The 22,459-nt window shown below is 42.2% G+C and overlaps 1 protein-coding gene across 3 annotated transcripts in view; it reads left to right on the top strand.

Moving 5' to 3' along the window:
* ZFAT (zinc finger and AT-hook domain containing) overlaps positions 1-22,459 on the top strand; it is a 121,639-nt gene that overhangs the window by 24,496 nt on the left and 74,684 nt on the right. For 2 of the 3 annotated variants that reach the window (XM_027898700.1, XM_027898703.1), the window contains exon 1: positions 18,651-18,829. The exons of the other annotated variant lie outside the window; for it this stretch is intronic. In XM_027898700.1, coding sequence (XP_027754501.1) covers positions 18,811-18,829 — 19 coding nt within the window. In that variant the 5' untranslated portion in view covers positions 18,651-18,810. Of the gene's footprint in view, positions 1-18,650; positions 18,830-22,459 lie in introns of those variants that run through there. 3 annotated transcript variants of the gene reach the window in all.

Genomic DNA, 22,459 nt, shown 5'->3' with positions numbered 1-22,459 from the left:
CTTCAGCTCATGTTTTCCTTCATACAAAGAACAACTGTTAAAACATTTGGAGGGCTTTCTCCCCCTCCTCTGTGCATGAAATAATCTGCATCTGTGGTTCTTTTCCCCCAGTAAAGCTGCAAAACACCTGTTCAGAGAAGAGCTGGGAGAAAGCCGAGGCTTGGCCTCTTTGACTGATCGGATTCATTGAAGTTTTCTTGTGCTGGACTCCGGGGGTCTTTTTTGTTTGAGACTGTTCACATTAAATTAAACATGCCTGTAAAATATAAGATGTTGAAGCTGAAGTTATAATGTTCTGCTCTCTTGCTGTTAAAATGAGTTGTAATTCTGAGTAGCTGAATCTGTGTGGAGCAAATTAAGAATGAAAACAACTGAAATATGAGAAGTGCCTTGAAAAAGTTCTGGAGGAGGAGGAATGGGAGTTAGTTTAGGAACATACAAATAGGAAGATGTACAAATGTAACAACAAAAGCTGTAAAATTTAACGTACTAAGGAAGCTTGAAATATTCTGTATCACAAAGACATTTTTTCACAAAATTTGAGATGGACATCTTTGAGCATTCCCAGTTCATACCAGTGTAATAGAATCTTGATATACACAGGCTGTAAGAAACTTCTTTTTTTCCCTCTTGTATCTCTGCAACATCAGGGATGGTACATGTGTATCATTGTGTTCTGATATTTAGAAGATTAAATGTTTAAAATATGTGTTTTGACTTAATAATGTTAGTAAAGATAGAAAATAAAGAGTTGTATGTGCATTGTGAGTTGTGGAAATACTTTTATGTATGTCTGTGCAGATTCATTGTTTGGTATCTTGAAAGCCAATGCTGTATTTGTATTGTTAAGCTAATTTTTAGTTCCTGTAAACATCCTACACTCAGCTATAACAAGTGGTGGGGCTGGGGGATGGATGTTTACTTCAACTGACTTGGAAAGGCAGCTTTCCTCAATGACCCAGTGATATACTGGCAAGCAGAGAATACTATTTTTCAGCAGTATTCAAATAAATTTGCTGTATTATAAACACTAATTTCTGTGGAAGCAGTATGTATTTCTAGAAACTTCTTAATACTCAAATTATGATGTAAAGTATGCTGTATAAAGGCATATCTATTTATTGTGAAACAGCCTTTAACTGATGGGATCCGTATCTTTCTAATTGCAAATAAAGTGTGACAATATATCTTTGCTTGAAAAGCAACTTCTGATACCCTGATGACAGAGAAATAATCTAAAATCTTATATTGAATGTTCAGTTCTCAAATGCAGCAGTGATTTATTGCTTGTTATCTACTTGTTCATTGTCAAAGGAGGAATAGATTTATTGGGTACAGCAAAAGTAATCCCCAAACCAAGAGATCATTAAAGTAGTAAAATTACTAAGATTTAACTATTTCTCTTGCCCTTTATATCTTTAAAAAAGAGAAATATCTTTGACAGAGAAAATCTGGATAGGAAAACAAGGAGAACAAACATCTCTTGTTTTCCTAGTACCTCTTCTTAGATAAGTTCTTATCTCTTGGAATCACATTCCTCCTGATGATGGATGTGTTGCTAAATGAAATATGGCTCCAGTATTTGGAGAATATTAAGTACCAAAAGGTAAAAAAAAGAAATATTTTTATTCAAATGAAGGACATGGAATTCATCATCATTGGGAAACGTAACCTGGCTTCTTGGGAATTGCTTTTACAATTTGGTATCCCTGTGAATATTTGAAAAGCTCAGACTCTGAGATGTAACATTTTTTTTACTTACAAGGCCAAATACATTATAAAAATTACCAAGAGGATTTTTCCTCATTTGAAGTCACACACATGAGCCCCTCTTTGCTATAATTAAGCTTTTTGCCATGCTTTTATTTTTGCTTACAAACTGAGGAGAACTTATTTTAAATGTAGAAGTCCTGGTGGGCAGGTTCTGTGATAAATATGGCACTGCAGGCAATTGCATGTGAGAAAGTACATCAGATTCTGCATCTGAAGATCATCATCCTGGTGTGTGAACACTGCAGTGCAACCATGTACTTACTGTGTGTGCATGTCTGCACATACCAACACGTTCTTAGATTTTTATTTAGTGCATCTGTTTAGCTGGTACAAAACACACGTCTCCAGTGGGGTGAACTAGGGAAGTGTGAGGGATGTGAGTTCTCCTTCTCAAGAGAGATGATGTCATTAAAGCACCTCCATGAAAGAATCTGTCTGCCTATTCTGTTCTACTCCCCAGAGTCAGGTGCCTCATGGCATCTCTGACTCTGTTTGAGAGAACTTCAAGTTCTCGACTCTCGTGGGAAGAAGGGATCCTCAAATCAACATTTACTGCCAACCAATAGGTGTAGGATTTATATTTTCAGACAGTGCCTGTGTGTGGAGCTAATTTTGTTGGTAGCACAGCCAGTGAGTAAAGAACCTGAACAGATCAGATGTCGAGGTATTTTTGGTGTTTCAGCGGGTGTGGGTTGTTTTTTTTTAAAATGCATTTCAGATCTAGAATTCATATTGCAGAAACTTAAGTATGACCAACCTAGAGCCTTACTGTTGTTTTACAGTAGAACAGTTGTGACCGCTTTTGATGCGGAACTTGAAAACTAACCAGGGGTAAAATGTAAAAGCTAGTGAAACCAATGAGCCTGTTGAAGCTTTAATTAATGTTTTTGAATAGTTGGGGTTTGCAAGAGAATGAGTTCTTAGTGGTTCCAGGTTTGGGGGTTAAGTTTTGTTTAGCCACTCCTTGGCTAAATGGGCAGTGAAGTTAGGTTATAATGATATTCTATCAAGCAATTACAAATAGTTTTGCTCTTCCTGAGGGAGAAGACACACTCACTGAAGAGTGTCAGAACCAGTATCATGAAATGAAATTTCTAGAGGTAACCAAACTTATGGGGGGGGCTTTGTTTGTTTCTTTTTTAAGTGAGGATTTGGCAGAAGGACTGCTGTGCCTGTGTGCTCCCATCCACGTGCTTGGCTGCACATATGAGTGAGCTGCTAACTTGATTTCCTTCCTGTGAAAATCTTCATTTGAGAATTAGACTGATTTTGGTACTGCTCCTCCTCGCTAGGGGTAATGTTTATCATCCTGGTTTGTGCTAAAGTAAAACTAAAGTTCTATTCTAGAATGCATTCAAGGTTTCCAAGCGTAAAATAACCCTGCAGAATTTTAAACTCTGTTTTAAATAGCATAGTTCACTTCTTTCTTCCATTCTGTTGGTGCTTTTTAAATGGATAAACAGTGATAATCCCACGGCGCCAGTGACGGCATAAAGCAAAACGGGATAAATAGCTGGGACAAGGATAGATTGTGCATGATTTATAAGATTGTCTGGAAGTTTTTTATAGATACAACAGCAATGGTAATTCACATAACAGTCAAAAATTCAATTTCTCTTGAAAAACACAGAGGAACAGTTAATACGTTGTTTTTTCCATGGCAAATTTGAAAATACTCTTTTATTCATCTGTTTAATTTTTCCTCGGTTTGTCTTCTGCTAAAAATCCAAGTATTTAAAAAAAGCACAGATACCCCCTTTACTTCCCTGTTGCGTTCACTAAGATTGTCCTTCCAGAGCTCAGTTCACTCCCTCTAAACCAACTACAGCAGTTCTGACCAGCTTAATTCACATTTTACAGAGTTTCTATGTCCATGGTAAGGGCAGAGTTAAAACTCCTTAAAACTTCCACATGATTCTGTGTTAGCTGAACGGGAGTAGTGAGGGTCATACCTCTGTCGCTGAAGTCTGTTCAGAGTTCAGGAACACTCTGCACTCGGGTTTTCTGTGTTAGGGAACAGCAGATCCCTCAAGTGTCCATCTTTGCAGGTCCAAAGCCTGGCCCATGGAAGAGTGCATGGCCCTGTAAGCAGAAAGAAGGAAAAGCAGTTTATGTCAGTCAGTGATTTGTTGTCTGATAACATCACTGTCTCAGCAGGGAAATCATTTCCTGTAAACAGTATGGCTTTATCTGAAAAATCTGCCATTTTAATAAAGTGAAAAATTATTTTTCCAAACTTCACACAAGCCTTATCTTTGTCTGACAGGAAAAAGGGAAGCAGCACAGATGAAAGATGCTTTGTGAACTGAGCTCTGTTTACTTAAGGCTATGGAAAACATGCTAGAAACGTATACATTAAGTGCATAGCCTAATGCATTTTTTAATAAACATGTTTCCCCAAATATTATTAAATTATTGAATTGGCTAACTACCATCTAGTGGAAAATGTGATCTATTAGCAATTTTTTTTTCTTTTTTTTTTTTTTTAATGTGGAGATGTTTCACACCAGCAGATCTGTCTTTAACCTGGATTCCAGGCAGTGTTGACAGTCAACAGGAACGTTATAGCTGTTGGTGATTTCATGAAATATGATCTTTGTGAAAGTCTTATCCATCCTGTTAACTGTCTGCCATAGTTACAGTAAGCTGCCCCCTGCCTGGAATGGAGGCACAATGTACACCCAGGATTTCCACTGTCACAGCCACTCTGGTCCTCCAGGAACAGTCACTTTTGGATTCATCCTATGCCGAGGGATTTACTGGTCTTGCTCTGTCAGCTGGAGACACAAACTTCATACAGTCACTTTCAGAGAAGTGTTAATGAAATCTGGCTTCTGCTATTAAACAAAGTTTAATTAAACACACAGTTGTGTGTTCCTTCCTTTCCTGTTTGGAAGTGTCTGATCCCAGGGAGCTGTGCTGTAGCTCATGGGAGCTGTTCTTAGGGCAGGGAGCTGAGGTGGGTGTTTCATGCCTGGGGGTGATGGAGGGGCTGTATTCTGGTGACTAATGGAGCAAAGGTAGCATTGCTTGAGTGGTGTTAGAGGACTCCTGAGCAGGAGGAACCCACTTGGTGGGCTAATAGAAGGTGTTCCTGGAGCAAAATGAATCTTAAAACTCAGGGATTACTGTTTTGTAGGGAATCAATTCAGCATGATCCAAAAGGAATCTCAGGGATGAATCAAATCAAAGAAGTTATTTAATGGCAAGAACTTATGCAGTTCCTGCTTTGCTCTTCTCTAGTTTTGCCCTTCTTCCACTAACTGTGCCATTCAGCCCCTCTGTCTGGCCACCAGTATATCCCAGTCAGGTGTATCCATGGATGTGGTCATCATCATACCTTGATGGGAAGGACTGGTGACAACACGCAGCTGTTGCTGCTGCTCTCTAACACACTGTGGTGAGGACAGCGCTTTCTGCAGGCTCCACAGCCATGTTACAGTTCTCCTGGACTGCTGGTGGCTTTGCTTTCCTCCAGGAGTAGAGGAAGGAGAGAATCTCGAGGGTATTAGGTGTATTTTGTGAGAGGTGACTGAGACAGTTCATCCAGGCACCTGTGTGGGCTTGCAGATGGCAGAAAGAAAAGTTGATTTTCCACATTTCCAAACTGATTGCTGGGGGAAGAAAGGAAGGAAGGAAGTGTGTGTCAGAGGGGATAAGATGTGGTTGGGAGAGGCAGACAAGTTCAGACAGGAAGGGCTACAAACCTGCACTGTCAGGCTGGTAGGTTTTAGGTAGGCAGCATTTTTGTGGGGAAGGGAGATACAGTGATATTTCAAACCCTCCCCAAAGCTATAGATAGCAGACTTGGGTTTCCCCTGATGGACACAAGATCACTGTCTGGGCTTCCCCAGCAATAGGGATGCAAAGCTTCCCTTGCCTCTCAGGAGTCAGGGAAGGATGGACATGTGTATTGCTGTGTGACAGGGGGTGCGTGCAGGGTTCTTGGCCAGGCTTGGACCTTCACTGACAGCTCCAGCTCCTCCAGACATGGCCTGCAGGCCTGGGAACTGCAAGGCACATGAAGGTTCGCCTGGCCCTTCGATGGATGTCCTTCAGTATGTCCAGATAGGATATAGGGAAATCCTAGAGAACTGAACTTCCCTGAATTTTTGTTTGAGCTGCATCATTTCTGCTAGAAAAATGGGTGAGGTCACACTAAACTAACAAGTCCCAAAGGTTTAATCTCAGTGATAGCTCACATCTATTAATTAGATTTGATGGTTGGTTGTATGGCAGACCAGAGCATCTGATGTGGGAGAATATAATCTATCTGTTGTGAGTGAAAGCCAGATTCTGACTCCATTATGTTCCATAACATCTGAGTGACTTCACTGATTTCTGATGTGTTTTCTTCTGGCTTTCATTAATATGAATGAGTTTATAATTGGGCTTAAGTTATGGTTCAGAATATATCAGGAGATAATAAATATGAGAAAATGTAAACAGTCTTAAAGCAACATGGAGTGTCCCCAATAAGTACCTGGGTTTAGTAATAAACAAGCTTTGCAAAATTGACAGCTGAACTATGACAGGGACGAGTAATGTATTAGCAGTTTTCATGTATGAACATGAAAACTGAACTCGTATACTTTTCTTGGGTGTTTAAGTAGTGGTGTCTGTGTTACAAAAATAACCAAACCCAAACCCTTGCCATGATGTACTAATGAAAGGAGACTGAGCAGATGGTTTTTAGGGACTGCACTTCACATATTATGCAACTGTGCTGTTCTTTCAGAGAAAAAGAAGTGAGGCAGAAAGAAGTCTATCCAGCTCAACCTTTGATGCTTATTTTTTCACTCATCGTTAAAAGAACACAGCAAATGACCTGAAGAACGCTCCAAAAATAGAGAATATGTTCAGGTGTGCAAGCTACAAAACTTACTTTCCTTTACCCTCCAGTTGGAGCAATTATCTCATTAGAGCACTGGAGTTACAAATTAAACACACTGAACATGTTTCTATCTGGGAGGAAGGGAAAAGGAATACTAAATCATTCTTGGATGAGAAAACCCTTGTAGCCTGGCCAAAAGTACAATCCCAGACAGAGCACAGAATTGCTTGGGTTTCAGATATTACATAATGAAACCTGAAGATACAAGCTTAAACTGGAGGAGTAATAAAAAAGGAAATTCAAACAGGTTATACTATTTAAGGAGTTTAACTGGAGCCTCTGTCAGCTCTAGGAGATGGAGTGTAGACAAGTGAAGTCACCTTCTCTTATGCACACTGCATGTAGACTCCAGTTCGGTGTTGCTATCATCACCTTCCAGTAGCTGGAGTATTCAAAAGATGTACAATATTTGTCATTTTCAGAAAATTGTAAAACTGCAAATTTTCCTTAAAACATTTTGTGGCGTTATCTCTATACTACCTTCAAAATTCCTCTGTAAGAGAGATGGGATGTTTTGGTTAAAATACCCACAAACACTGTGCAGTGCATGTGTTTTCCTCTTTGTAAGGAGAAAAGAATGAATAGGTGGTGATTGGACTTTATGCCAGTCAAGCCATATCACTCTGAAAAAGGATTTATTTACAGCTTTTCCTTTTTAATGGATTTTCTTTCTTCATCACTATTTAGTACGTCAAAGAGGGAAGTATTGGGCTTTGACAGTTGTGGAAGTTGCAGTGTAGTGTGCAAAGACCAATTAGCAAATCAATGGTATTGACATTACACAGGTTAGATCATTTACCCTTTTTCTTTTTACCTGCTTTCATAAGTAAGCATGTCCTCCTTTAGAGTGTTTTTATATGGCTACAGTGGTACCATCAGTCTCCTTCTGCAGTCAGTGGGGAAGTCTGGATGCTTCTGAAGCCCTCTGGAAGCTTCAGGCAGATGGGCTCTGAAGAATTTAGCTGCAGATTGTTTTCCATATATTCCCTTATGTATCATTATTATTATTGTTATGGAGTCAGGAGAGGAAAGGATTCCCATGCCTCAGTCACTACTGCATCTGACTTCAGGTGCTTGTGGAAGTGGGCTGGGAGTTGCCAGTGAGCTGAGGACACTGAAAGGTGCCATCACCAGTCTCCAAGAATGGGAAAGTCTTTACTTAATTACCTTCTTATGTAAAAAATAGAATTAAAAGGGTAGGCAAAGTGAATGCTACACTTGCAGACAGCCTGAGTTCTGTGGTGATTTTGTTTTTTAAAAAGCAGCAGTTTTTAATTTAAAAACATTCAGTTGCATATATTTGCATATATTTGATGTTTCTTGTAATTTTAAAACTGTTAGTAATGAAGCAACGATTACTGAATAAACTTACAGTTGCCTTATCCACTGAGCTTGATGGAGAGATGAAGGCATGACATGTTCTATTTAAACTTATTGGGGAGGGGGGAAAAAGAACCATCACTAAATAAAGTATGTAGAACTCAACAACAACAAATACATATATCGAAAACAGAATCACAGAATCATAGAATGGTTTGGATTGGAAGAGACCTTAATAATCATCTAGTCCAACTCCCCTGCAACAGGCACCTTCCTCTAGACCCAGTTGCTATGCATATATATATATAATTATATAGATAGGTACTGGTGGTAGTTCTCACTTTTCCTGGGAGGGAATTTAAGGTATGAAGTATTTAACAACATGCTAATCTTGCAGAAAATTGATGAAGATTAAGAATAGTACAGCAATCTGATGAAGGCAAACATATGATGCAATGTCTAATCAAATTAAAATCAAGTAAATCATGTAGGAACTGTCAGGTTTGTATAATTTGGGCATATCATGGTTGTCAAATTCCTACTGTAGGGTTAATAAATCAAAGCCAGCATGATTGGTGCTGTTTTTTCTCTGTGCTCCACTATCCTATAAATAGCTCACTGTTCCATGAGAGCTGTGGCAACTTTCCCAGCAGGAATACGATAACAAAGATGTCTATCTTCTACACCTCTCTTTGTGCCTTTTTCAGTACCACTTAGTAGTGTGGAGAATATGCTATTTGTACTATGAATTTACCTTTCCTATTTTTGAATATGTATTTCCTCTTGCCCTGAATCACAGTAAAGGTGAAGACAATGAAATCAGGGTGCTGTTTGGATATTTTGCTGCACTTTTTATGCATCATCATAAATATAAATAATCTTCTATTTTGACAGTGCTACATTTTTAAAAGCTTCAGGCAAAGTTTGCTTTCTCACATGCATTTCTATCTCAGTCCAGCTGCTCATTTTGTGTTCATTTTGTATTAGACTGAAGAAACAGCACGTAATAACATTTCTTAACTTTCATTTCTTTAATATAATTGCTTGTATTGTAGGACCCTTTGTAAGAAAACAACCCCAATCCAAAATCTAAAAGAACAAGAAAAACCACCCTTTAAATCTGCACAGTGTTCCAGCTGTGCTGCTGTCTCCAGCTAGTCTGACATCACCTACCAAAGGAAAAACATGCTGTACAGTTGTAATAGGATTAAACAGTATAAACCTGCAAGCAGAAATGTGATTAATACAGGGTATTTCTGAGTCCTGCCATGATTATACTGCTACACTGAGAAAACCAGAATCTGTTTATTAGAAGCATTCTCACTATGTATATATTTTTCTGAAGTTATTTATAGTTGTTGCCTTTCTCTCAGGCCTGCAGGAGATAATTTTTAAATTAACTGTGCAGTGTAATCAGTATCAGTAGACTATACAATCCTGAGATGTCGAGAATTATGATAAGCCTCACACTAAGCTCTGGAGAGATTTGTAACTGTGTAGTTTGCACTGCCCCATTTTTATTAGCATTTTCATTATAAAGTTGTTACTGGAAGCATAAAGTTAATGTTCTGTAACAAGAAAACAGCAATTACGCAGACCTAAACACAGAACTCCACATCAAACATGGCAGATAAAAATAACAAGCAGATACAGTTACTGAAGACAGATACTGTGAAAAAAACAATGTAGCATTTACAGTAAAGCAATGACAACGTTTCTTTCTTAAGCATAAAGCTAGCTGCAAAACAGCCTCTTACAATTTCTGAGCATTCATCTCCTTTGCATTTTCAAGTAGAACTTCCAGAAGTGCAGAGCATCAGCTCAAGTTGTTTTCCCTTTGAAATCAATGTGAAAATAAAACTGTGCTTAAAAATATGTACTAACTTAAAAAAAAAATCCCTTAAATCTGTGTAGCTTTTGATAATACTCTCCTCTGTGTCCTCCCCCAGAATCTATCTTAAATGGACGCTGTTGATTACCTCCACAGATGTAAATATGGCTCAAGTTTTCCCTTAGTGGAAAAACAGTTTACAAAACCCAGGAAGAACTACTTAATTACTTAACAAAGTTTAGTCTTTGCTCTCACTAAACAATGGTCCTTTTATTTTAAAAATAATGAAGCACGTCCATGGGGCCGGATGGGATCCACCCAAGGGTAGTGAGGGAAGGGAGGAAGAGCTCGCCGAGCCACTCTCCATCATTTATCAGCATTCCTGGCTAGGGGGGAGGCTCCAACTCATTGGAGGTCGGCAAATGCAACATCCATCTGCAGGAATGGCTGGAAGGAGGATCCCAGGGAATTACAGGCCTGCCAGCCTGGCCATGGTGCCAGGGAAAGTCATGGGGCGAATCATCTTCAGTGTCACCACTGAACAACCAGGGGATCAGGCCCAGCCAGCATGGGTTGAGGAAAGGCAGGTCCTGCTTGAGCACCCTGATCTCCTTCTATGACCATGTGACACCTTAGTGATCAGGAAGAGGCTGTGGATATTGTCTACCTGGACTTCAGCAAAGCCTTTGACACGTTTTTCCCACAGGATTCTTCTGGAAAATCTGGCAGCCCATGGCTTGGACAGGTGCACTCTTGGCTGGGTTAAGATCTGGATGGATGGCCAAGACCCGAGAGTGGTGGTGAATGGTGGTGAATGGTGCCACATCCCGTTGGCAGAGGGTCACAAGGGGGGTTTCCCACGGCTCAGTGTTGGGCCCAGTCCTGTTTAGTATTTTTATTGGTGATCTGGATAAGGGAATCAAGTCCACCCTCAGTAAGTTTGCAGATGACACCAAACAGGGAGGGAGGGTGGATCTGCTGGAGAGCAGGAAGGCTCTGCAGAGGGATTAGGACAGGATGGATTGATAGACAGAGAGCAGTTGTATGAGGTTCAACAAGACCAGGTGCCAGATCCTCCATTTGAGCCACAAGAACCCCCTACAGCACTACGAGCCGGGGGCAGAGTTGCTGGAGAGTGGCACAGCAGCAAAGGGCCTGGGGTTGCTGGTCAACAGTAACTGATCACAAGCCAGTCCGTGCCCAGGTAGGCAAGAAGGCCGAAGGATTCTGGCCTGTACCAGTAATACTGTGGCCATCAGGACCAGGGCAGTGACCATCCTCCTGTACTCAAGGGGGGCACTGGTGAGGCCACACCTCAAATCCCATGTCCAGTTCCAGGTCTCTCACTACAAGAAAGACATCGAGGTGCTGGAGTGTGTCCAGGGAAGGGCAATGGAGCTGGGGAAGGGTCTGGAGCACAAGTCTGTTGAGGAGCACGTGAGGGAGCTGAGGCTGTTTAGCCTGGAGAAAAGGAGGCTGAGGAGGGACCTTCTCACTCTCTACGACTGCCTGAAAGGAGGTTGTAGCCAGGTGGAGGTTGGTCTCTTCTCCCAGGCAACAAGTGACAGGACAAGAGGAAGTGGCCTCAGGTTGTGTGAGGGAAGGTTTAGATTGGTTATTATTGGAAGTTCACAGAAAGGGTTGTCAAATATTGGAACAGGCTTGACAGTTCCCAGGGAGGTGGTGCAATCACCAACCTGGGGGTACTGAAAAGATGTGTAGATGTGGCACCTGGGGACATGGCTCAGTGGTGACTTGGCAGTGCTCAGTTAATGGCTGGACTTGATGATCTTAAGGGTCTTTTCCAACCTAAACAATTCTAGGATTCTGTGAGGTGTTACAGATAACAAATGTTGATAAAACTCCATTCACACTCTCCTGTCTGGTGAGTTGTTTCAGTGCAGCTGGTTGAGAGAACTAATCCAGGTTACAAACATTTGTTTTTAAACAAGTTTTGTGTCTAGATTGTTTTGTTAATTGAATATACAGTACGTGGCTTTGCAGAGTTTAACAGGTGCAGTTAGAGAGCAGTTAGTGGGCAGGAGAACTGAACAGCTCAGGGAAAAAGAGTGGGCAAAACACTGAATGGTTTTGTCACAAAGGAACTGTCACCCTGCACTGCTTAAGTTAAGCCTGGAATGAAGTGTCCATACCTTGCATGGCCAGACTAAAAGCTCTGGCTAAAATTCTGTAATGTCTGTAATGAGTATTATGTCCTCAAAATGACCCCAAGGGAGGCCTAGAAATATTGCAGTGACACGTGGGGAATTCGAAATACTAACATTTATGGTATGGTATTACTTGGAATTAAATTTTTTTTAATATTTTTTGTTCCAAGCATTCGTTTTTGAGGACAAGGGAACTTTTGCTCTAGTGAATAAACAAAATTTAAGAAAACTCTGCAAGTTTTTATTTTTAAATCTCAGCAGTAATAAAGACTCAGAGTGGGAACATGCAAAAGAGGTTTCATGACGTAAATGCTCTAATTAGGATTAAAAAAACAGTTTGGAACAATAATTCTATTAAAGATCAGTTATGCTAAATTTTTTAATGACATGAAATCACACCAACTTACTTTATCAATTTTTTTAATTTTTAGGTAGCACCCAATAAAGTACTTCTTATCCCTATAGAAAAGAATCATAGTTCCTGATGTGCTAATCAAAAGGGGGAAAGCTGTATAAAATTAGTGCTGTTTGTAAGACTTTCTGAATTATGTGAGTTAGATCCCACCTGCCCACACCTCAATGCCCTTGGTCATGAAATCCTCACGAGTTTGTAAAGTGATTCTACTTGTATGAGGAATGTACTTTCCATGGGTGTCTATAACTCCATTTTGGTCAAACAGCTCTTCTAAAAATTATGAAACCAGAGAACAACACTCGAGTTCAGTGAGAATTTTGTATTTCCCAAAAAAACTGTTCACAAGCAAGTGCAGGAAACTTACATGCAGTAGAGTGCATGTGTAGTTTGTAATTAATAAAGAACCCAGACAGGTCTTTTGGGTTGGTTTCTTTAATTCTACAGCAAGTGTACACAACGGTGAAGTTGGGGATTTTTTTACAATGTTTCTTAAAATATTTAGTTTGTAATATCTGTGAGTTCTGCTCTTCTGCTAGAATGCTTTGGGCACTCTACTTCATGAAATGCTAAAGGATTTTTGTCTTAAAATATCGGTATTCTAATAAAAATCAGTCAAGTTGGAAATTCAAGCACTAGAAGCTCATTAAGGGTCTAAATCAAGAGGCATAAGTCTGCTTTTATCCTCTTGCTGATATTTTTTGTTGCAGATCCTTAGGCCATGCTCACATAATTTACTATTTTCTGTCAGAGGACAACTGCTTTATTTAGGCAATTATTGTGTCTCCCCTCTACACAGCTTTGCATCCTCCCTGTGGCTCAGTTCATTTTGTTCTGGGTGCTTATGGGGCATTTATATTGATTTGCTGCTTCAACAGAAACGGCTTTATTTTCTCAAAATGCTTGTGGGGAAAAAAAGGGAAAGTGAAACACTGAAGTTTAGGGTAAAAAGTTTCCCTAACTGGATCCATTCAAGGTAAGACATCTTAGGATAAGGGTTTTAAAAGCAAATGATCACATTTAAGCACAGATGCTAAAATTTTCAGCTGTAGAAATGCATGATGTTTTTCAAAGCACATTGCAAATGCCATGGTGAGCAAGCAGAAAAGGAGGAAGACACGGATAGATGTTGTTGTTTCTATATCATAAATGAACTCTGTGAGAAAAATCTGTTCCTTATTTCCCTCCATAAAACCTCATGTTTACTTCTCAGTATTTTCTAGCTTCTGTAACAAATGAGGCAGTCTTGTTTTACAGCCTGTGCTGTGTAGCCCTCATTCATATCTAGGTCAGGTACGTCAGCAATGCTGAATGAGTCAGAGATCCTGCTCAAACGCAGTATATGACTGTGTGATGTTAAAGATTCCCAGAAATAGCTTCTGCAAAACCAAATGGAAATGGAAACTGTACGAGGCAGTACTAATTCTAACTTCTGATTGATTTTGCTACCTTAATTCTGTGGGACTGCTCTTCTGGAACAGCCAAGCAAGCTGCACTCTGGTTTCACATTTGGGAATACCCTTTCCCAGTGAAGTGATTTTTCAGTTTGTGAATAAAGCCAAACCACGTAACTGGGAAAAGGTGTAGTCAGCACCTCCTATGCCTTCAATAAGGGCATCCACACTCCCTTCCTGGATTCTGGCTCCACAAAGAGGCTGAAGCCCTGTGCAGCACAGAACTTGCTCTATATGTGAACTTTGCATTCTCTGGTGGACTTTTTTACTACCACTATTATTATCCAAGAGTTGGTTCTGGAGAAGTCAACTGATACTGGCCAGACACGGAGTCTACAACAAGGAGCTACTCAGAGGGCTGGAGAGAGGGAAGTGGTGGCTGTATTTGATGAACACTTGTGTGTGCAGGAGCTTATCAGCAACTGGCTGGACAGACGCTGGGGTGAGAAAGTGCAGAAAGCACCTGGAAAGAGCACTTAAGAAAAACAGGAAAGATATTCCTGAGAGCAAAAACTGGGGCTGGGAAGTGAAAGGCAGCAAAACAGGTCAGACAAGGAGCTATGCAGGAGGGACAGGGAAAGCATGGGTAGAGTGGGCCTCGAGTGTAGTCAATAAAGAAACTGTGACAGAATGAGATGAACAGACCTGGATCAGGTTCTCCCTTGAGTTGCGAGCTGTTCATAGGATCATAGAATATCCTGAGTTGGAAGGAACCCACAGGGATCACTGAATTCCAGCTCCTGGTCCCGCACAGGATAGCCCCAAGAATCACTGGTGTCTGCTCTGGGAGGGCCCTCACAATCCATGCTGGTTATCCCATGGCCTGGATCCATGTTGTGTGTGGTGTAGCTGAACTCTGCTGGTGATGAGTTATGTGGGTTCTGAGGACACGTGGGGGAATTTCTGGAAGAACTTGAGGGTATTTTTGTTTAAGCTGTGAAACTGGTGATTCAGAGCTGCAAAAACGTTGCTTTATGTAGTTCTGTGACCTGGCCAGGCACCCCAGCAGTAACAGCTTTTCTCCTCTTCTGAACTCCAACAGACAGACGTCCCAAGACATTTTGACACCAAAGCTCAGCGACTGCAATTCTGATTTGTTCCCTTTGGTAAAGACTAAGCCTTTTTTTAAACAGGCTTGTGATTGTGCAAAGCAGATCTGTGTGCAATATCTGTATGTAAAAAGTAACAAACCACACGCCATATCGATGATCAACCAGTGGTTCTGTGTGAAAGATTTGGGACAAGTGCTTTTGTTGGCAGGAAAATCCACGCTACTTCCTGTAGTGAGGCTCAGTGACTCAAGGACCAGAGAATGTTCTTTCAATGCCAAGGTAAGGATGAATATTACTCATGTCCAAAAAAGAGCACAGTCCATTCCTTTCATGGGCAATGTGTGCCTGAGCATACGTGTGCCTTCATCTTTATTGCTCCTAATAGAAAACATTCTCCAGAAGATACGTGCAGTAGTGACTGTGCATGGGAAGAGGGGCAGAAAGGGGCACTGGGAGTCCAGGAGGTGAAGAGGGCAAGTCAAGGCAGCATTCCTAAATGTTGCTTCTCATGAGGTCAGAACACCCACTGATGAATCTCTCTAAAGTTGCTCTGTCTTTTGGGTCAGAGGAGGCAAAGAAATTTCACAGAGGAGTGATCACAGTCTCTGGAAAGGTTGGGCCTTTCTGTTCTGCTTTCTGTTAGGGTCTCTGACATAAATGCTAAGGAACGTGTCCCAGTAAGACTTGTCTCATCTAAGTCATGGTGAGCAAGAGCCGCAGTGATGGGGTGCACACTGGTAGAGTGCAGCTGCCCAGTCAGTCTCTGCTGGGGGCCAAGGCTTGGCCTGGCCCTGGCCAAGCCCTCCTGGCAACTGTAGCAATTGATGTACAAAACGCAGTGCAAGGTTGGTTGGAGCTGTAAAGGAGCAAGACACCAGCTAGGACAGGTGACTGTGTTTTACACACAAATGATTTCACTTCCTTGCACTTGCCTTTTCACGCCCATGAGCACCAAGGGTGTTTGTTCAGGTAGTCCTGCCAGAATTACCTGTGGTGACACGGAGGACAAGGGACATGGGTCCCTGTGATCACAGCTCCTGGTTGTTTCTTGATTGGCAAGGTTGTGTTTGGATGTGTCTTTTGTGCTCTTTAGGAGCTGAGAGTAATTTTCGTCTTCAGCACGTTCATCTCAGCCCACCCCATGATGATTTACCCTCTCGTGCCTTCTCTTGGGGCTCTTCCCTCTGCATTCCTGATCTGGGTGTCTGGAGGATATGCCATGGCACTGATGACCTTCTTCAGCTCCTACTGCTCCCAAAAGTCATGCTTCCATTCATAATAATCTTAATGTTTCTGTTGAAAATCTCTGCACTCCCACTCCTGCTACATCCTTGACTGCAGCTTCCCATAGATCCCGGTGAGTTAAATAACAGGCACCCACCTTCCCTTTAGCTCCAGGGCTGCATTTTGTTCTCTGTCTTCTTTTATGCCTGATCTAAGGGCATTTGCTTCAATGAGTCCATACATAAGATGGATTTTTCTGTTCAGGCCAAAAGATGTTTCCGAGGACAAAGAATATGGTAAAACTGTGAGGCTGTCTGTTAGGCTAAACATTGGGATTAGTTCAGCATCCAGCAGAGAAAGCTAGGAAAAAGAAAAAAAACAAAACAAAACAGTGAGAAAGAGGCTGCTTCCACACCAGAAAGATCAAAAAGCTTGCACTGTAATGTTGCAGTGAAACACAGCAGGAAGGATCAGAAAACACCAAAGTGATGGCAGAGATCAGTCCCAGGGCTGTGGTGAATCTGTTTTGGGGATAAGGAGTCAATGTTAGCAATACAAATGATCTTACAGGTGTTTTCTGGATTAAAATCTGTTTTGTTGGACTAGAGCATATATAACTTTTGTGGCATTTTGCCCATGGCTGTATTTTTCTTGTCACAATGAGATATAAAGGGTGGCATTTAAAAATATTTTTATAAGCTGTTTCTCAGTTAATACACATGCACTGTTTCTCTTACAACAGGAAATTATTTAGGTTTATTACTGTAATTAATACTGAAATGAATTGTTGTTTTCACAATTTTTACTCTTTTTATGTAATTGAGTACATCTGCAGTATGACAGAAAAAAAATATAATACTGGGAATGCTCTAGGAAGGATAATGAGATTCCTAGACAGTCATTTGTACTGAAATTAACTATTGTAGCAGGCATGGAATTTAATGTTAAGTTCATTAATATTGAATACATGCAATAGTTCTGATGATTTAAGAGTGAAAGTGATAAAACTGATAATCAGTAATTGTTAAACAGGAAAATAAATCAGAAAAACATAATGCAGAAGTGGGTGTTTATACATAATCCAGTAGCACAAGTGCTGTGCCATGGAAGTGACTTTCCAGTTCCTATTAAGAAGAAGCTGAAGAAACAATTTAATACACAAATTCCTAACATGAGAGCTGAATCAAAGAGTTATGTGATTCAGCAGACTGTTGGTACATGTTGGCCTACTGCTCTCCAACGCAAACGTGAAACTTCTGAAAAATAAACTTACATATAATAATAAACAGTCATGGGCTTAGGCACAAGGCTCAGCATTCCCCTGAGCTACAAGTCATCAGTGTTTGTTTATGGACTTATTAATATGGTGTAAATTGTACTTTTCTCCAAGCTTGTCCCATTACTTCTGCAGCCCAGAAAGCAGTGTGGGCAGCAGCCTGAGGAAGGAGATTCTGCCCCTTTACTCTGGGGAGACCCTGCCTGCAGTCCTGCTTCCAGCTCTGGGGTCCCCAGCACAGGAAGGACATGGACCTGTTGGAACAAGTCCAGAGGAGGCCAACAAGTTGGTTAGAGGGATGGAGCACCTCTCCTACAAGGAATGGCTGAGAGAACTGGGATTGTTCATCCTGGAGAAGGCTTTTAGGGTGACCCTAATTGTAGCCTTCCAGTACCCAAAGGGATCATAAAAGAAAGACAGACTATTTACAAGGGCCTGGAGAAGCAGGACAAGTGGGAATGGCTTCAAACTGAAAGTAGGTTTAGATGGAACAATCTGGAACAATGGAATGTGTCTCTGCACATGGCAGGAGGGTTGGAACTAAACGACCTTTAAGGTCCCTTCCAACCCAAACCATTCCATGATTATTTTGTAGTAAATATGCTGAAGCACCAAATTCATGAAAACACTAGTTTTTGTTTTTTGGTTTTTTTTAACCACAAGTGGCAAATTAAAGCACCTGTGGCATGGCGGGGCTGTGTCAGCCTGATCTGTGCAGCCCAGGGGTCCTGCGGCAGAAGGGGGAGACCCTCAGAGGGGCACAGGGAGATCACGGAAAGGTATCCCGGTTATCCCGGTGTCCCTCAGTCCACTGAGGAATGTCCTGGCTATCTCCGTGTCCTTCACTCCATGGTGGGGTATTCCGGTTATCTTGGCTACCCCCGTGTCCCTCAGCTCACAGACGAGTATCCCGATTATCCCCGCGTCCCTCAGCCCATGGCGAGGTGTCCCGGTTATCCCGGTTATCCCCGCGTCCCTCAGCCCATGGCGAGGTGTCCCGGTTATCCCGATCATCCCCTGTCCCTCACGGCGAAGTGTCCTGTTTATCCCGATCACTCCCTGTCCCTCAGCCCATGGCGAGGTGTCCCGGTTATCCCGATCACCCCCTGTCCCTCAGCCCATGGCGAGGTGTCCCAGTTATCCCGGTTATCCCGATTATCCCTCATAGCGCTCCTGCCGCTCCCTCAGCCCGCGGGCGGTGCCTCAGAGCGCGGCGCGGCCGCCACTGCGCATGCTCCGCCCCGCCCCGCCCGCGCCGCCACCGCCGTGTCTGCCGCGGCAGATTCGCCATAACGCGGCGCCCGGGGAGGTTTTTTTTTTTGTTGTTTTCCTTTTATCCACCACTCTCTTTCCCCAGCGGGCCGCGCTCGGCTCCCGGCCCGCCGTGCCGCGGTGCCCCCGCCGCGATGGAGGCGGCGGCCGCAGGTGAGCGGGGCCGGGCCGGACGGGCGGGGGAGCGCGCAGGGATCCGCGCGGGGGGGGGATGGGGAGGGAGTAGTTCCGGCGGGTCGGTGGTGACGCTCCTTCCGCACGACAAGTAGTTCCCGCGGCGGCGGCCGCCGCTCTCCCAGCTCCAAAACGCATCGCCCCAAAACACATCGCCGCCGGGGGGCACTGGGGCTGTGGGTCCTTCGGAAAGCCGCCGGAGGGCCGGGGCAGCCCGGGAGCACCGCGGAGTCCCGGCGGCCCGTCCCGAGGCTCCCGCTCAGGAGCGAGTCGGGAATACAAGGGAATGAGCAGCTGGAGCTGCTGTTGGGACTGAAATGCTGCATGGAGACATCGTAGCAGCCTTCCAGTACCTGGAGGGGAGCCGAAGGGACTCTTGGTCAGGGACTGTAGTGACAGGACAAGGAATAATTGGTGCAAAGTGAAAGAGGGCAAATTGAGTCTGGATATTGGGAAGAAATTCTTTCCTGTGACAGTGGTGAGACACTGGAACAGGCTGCCCAGGGAAGCTGTGGATGTCCCATCCCTGGAAGTGTTCAAGGGCATGTTGGATGAAGCTCTGAGCAGCCGGGTCTGGTGTGAGGTGTCCCTGTCCATGGCAGGGGTTGGGACCAGATGAGTTTTAAGGTCCCTTCAAACCCCTTCACGTTGTATTATTCTGTGTTTCTGTGCACATCTGGGTTTAAAACACTCGTGCGCTCCTCTGGCAGCTCCCGTACATAGTGTGAATATCTCAAGGGCCTCAGAGTTCAGCTGCAGAAGGCAGATACCGAGTTAGAGATGTTTCCCTGCATTGTTGTCTCTGGCCTTTTCGTGCCGTTTATTGCCCTGGATTTCACAGGCCTCACACCTGAGAGTGAAGTTGCACAGAGATGACAGCCTTAGCAGGGCTGTGTATGTGCCTTCTGTGTTTCGCAAGCCCTGTGTGCTGTTGCAGTACAAGTTTGTGAAGTGGTGCTGCAATAACTGAGTGCCTATTAATTACCCTGTAGACTCAAATTTGGCTTTTAGTGGTCACTCACTGAGCTGACATTTTAATTTTTAAAATCTTGGATTTTTTTAATGTATTATATATAACCTGTGGAGTATTTCTGGATAGTTTACTGCTCAAACCACCATTAAGGAGTAAAAACCATAACATAAAACACAAAAAATTTAAGCACAATATGATGAAGAACTTCTTTACTGTGAGGGTGGCAGAGCACTGAAACAGCTGCCCAGGGAGGTCATGGAGTCTCCCATTCTGGAGACATTCAACCTGGATGTGCTCCTGTGTTACCTGCTCCAGATGATCCTGCCTTGGTAGAGGGGTTAGACTGAATGATCTCCAAAAGTCCCTTCCAACTCCATTTTCTGCTGTGAATCTGTGAAACGAGATTTTATACCGAAGAGAATGGCACTGTTGGGAGAATAATTTGTTATCTGAGTAGCAGAATAGCTAACAGGTGCTGTGTTACTGGAGGACTATTGTAAAAGCATTCCAGGAGTGCTTTGTATTGTGATCCGACTTTCAGTGAGAAATAATTCTCTTACTACTAGTGCTTCTAATAAATTAGTATTTGTTTGAGCACATTACTCTTAACAAAGAGTGTTCTGAGGGTAGCTGAGCCCAGAACTGTCACGAGGGTTCAGTATTTTTGATAATGCAGCTGCTGAACTGTATCTGACCTCAGATGCATTTCCATTACACGTGCTTCCAGACATCAGGTTTGGAGCATTTAATCCAGGGCATTCTGAAGTCAATTGTTATCATGTAGTTTGTGGTTATTCTTTGAGAGGTTCAGAGTGGTTTTGGTGCCTGGTCGTGCAGCTTACAGTTCGATATTGCACATTAGTGTATGTCAGTGGTACCTTCAGCAGTGGTGCATTTAGCCACATGAGGGAGATCTTAGAACGTGGAAATAAAAAGGTCTTACTTACAAACTTTTTATTTGTTTGCTTCTTTTCTGACTTTTTTTGTCTCTTAATGATGGAAAAGCTACCTTGTTTATATGTTTGATAAAGTGATTATGCTAAACTACTGCAAATAATTTCTAATTATTTAAATACCCTTTCAAATCCAGTTCTGATTTTTATATATATATATTAGCCTACATAAATGTGCAGTGGCAGTTGTCTTCTTTCAAAGGACTTTATTCAACTTTTTTCAGGAGCATTTGAAAAGGTGGAGTGTATAAAAGGCAAAAAAATGGCTTTTATTTCAACATCAGTGTGAGCAGCAGGTCCAGGGAGGGGATTCTTCCCCTCTGCTCCTCTCAGGTGAGACCCCACCTGGACAACTGCATCCAGCTCTGGGGCCTCACAGTAAGAGGGCTGCTACTTGAATGCTACAATAACTGAGCTGTGTTAGAGTCTACACTGTGTAGTGTTCTTAATGTTGTGACTTACAAAAATTTAACCTAAGAAAGCACTGGATGATTTGGATCTCAGTTTTGTTTCACTCCTGACATATCATGTGTCTGACAGTGACTCATGGGGGTTGTCTACATAGAGAAGCGTAAGAACAGGGTAAGCACACAGTGATGCTTGTCCAGAATACTCTCTTAGACCTTCTTGCAGGCTTTTCTGAGCCCTGACTTGTGTCTTTCAATTTAGTTCTTCTTGGTCAACTTCCAAGAACTTTGAATGCCAGGTGGATGGTGTACCCATCTTACAATTGCATCAGCAAGGAGAGATCAGCTAAAAGACAGGCAGTGGTTTCACAGAGATCATTTACTGGTCATCTCCTCCCTGACACACCTGATTTATAGTTCTTCATTTTACACTTTGCCTTTTTTTCAGTTCTCAGTTCCATCCTTTATTTAACTGCTCATGAATGAAAATGTGCTGTGTTGTTGATTTTCCTTATTTCTGTACCTTTTAAGGGTTCTTATTTATTATTTCATTTTCTTATTTTTCTAAGTCAGAGGAAAAATATCCAAAGATGTAAGCCCAGTAGGGACCATTGCAACAGTAATCTTCTTTTCTGTTTTTTATAGGACCATCTGTTTTACAGGACTGTCTCTTGTAACTATAAGGCTTTGTTTCTGAGTGCTGCAGTTCTTAGCCTTGTGTTGAGGCTGCCTTTAAAATGTTTGACATAACCAAGAGATCTTTCATAGAAAACCTCTCCAAACCCTTATAACGTGACAGCAAATTGGAAGGCTTGTTTTGCTACAGGCTCACCTTCTTTGAAGGGTCTTTTTCCTGCCCAGGTTACTTTTCACTACACAGGCTATTGGGCAGGCCTGTTACTGTTGAGATGTTTTAAGACTGTTGCTGCATTCTGCTTTTTATTTTTCAAGTTGATAAAAATATTCTTATTGACCTGCCTTACTGTGTTTTTACGTTTAATTTGACGTGGTTTACAATCTTCTTTTGTTTTCCTCCTTTGACAAAACTTCTACTAAAGCTTCCTTTCACTGCTGTTTAGTTGCGCTGGATTTTTCCTTCCCCTTTCTAAAATCTTCTTTGATGATTAGCATCAAATATAATGCTTTTAAATAGCCTTCATGCTGCTTTCAAGGATTTAGCTCATCTTGGAACCTTTTTAGTCCTTTATGTGGTTTGTTTTGTTAAAGATGCTTTTTATCTTTTTATAGTTCACATTGTTGAAGTGAAACACAAACA

Source organism: Empidonax traillii, unplaced genomic scaffold (genome assembly GCF_003031625.1).
Source record: "Empidonax traillii isolate 1590-97213 ecotype Southwest subspecies unplaced genomic scaffold, ASM303162v1 scaffold618:size574337, whole genome shotgun sequence".
Lineage (NCBI taxonomy): Eukaryota > Metazoa > Chordata > Aves > Passeriformes > Tyrannidae > Empidonax > Empidonax traillii.
The sequence above is the reverse complement of the archived record's forward strand: the minus strand, read 5'-3'. Positions and strand labels throughout refer to the sequence as shown.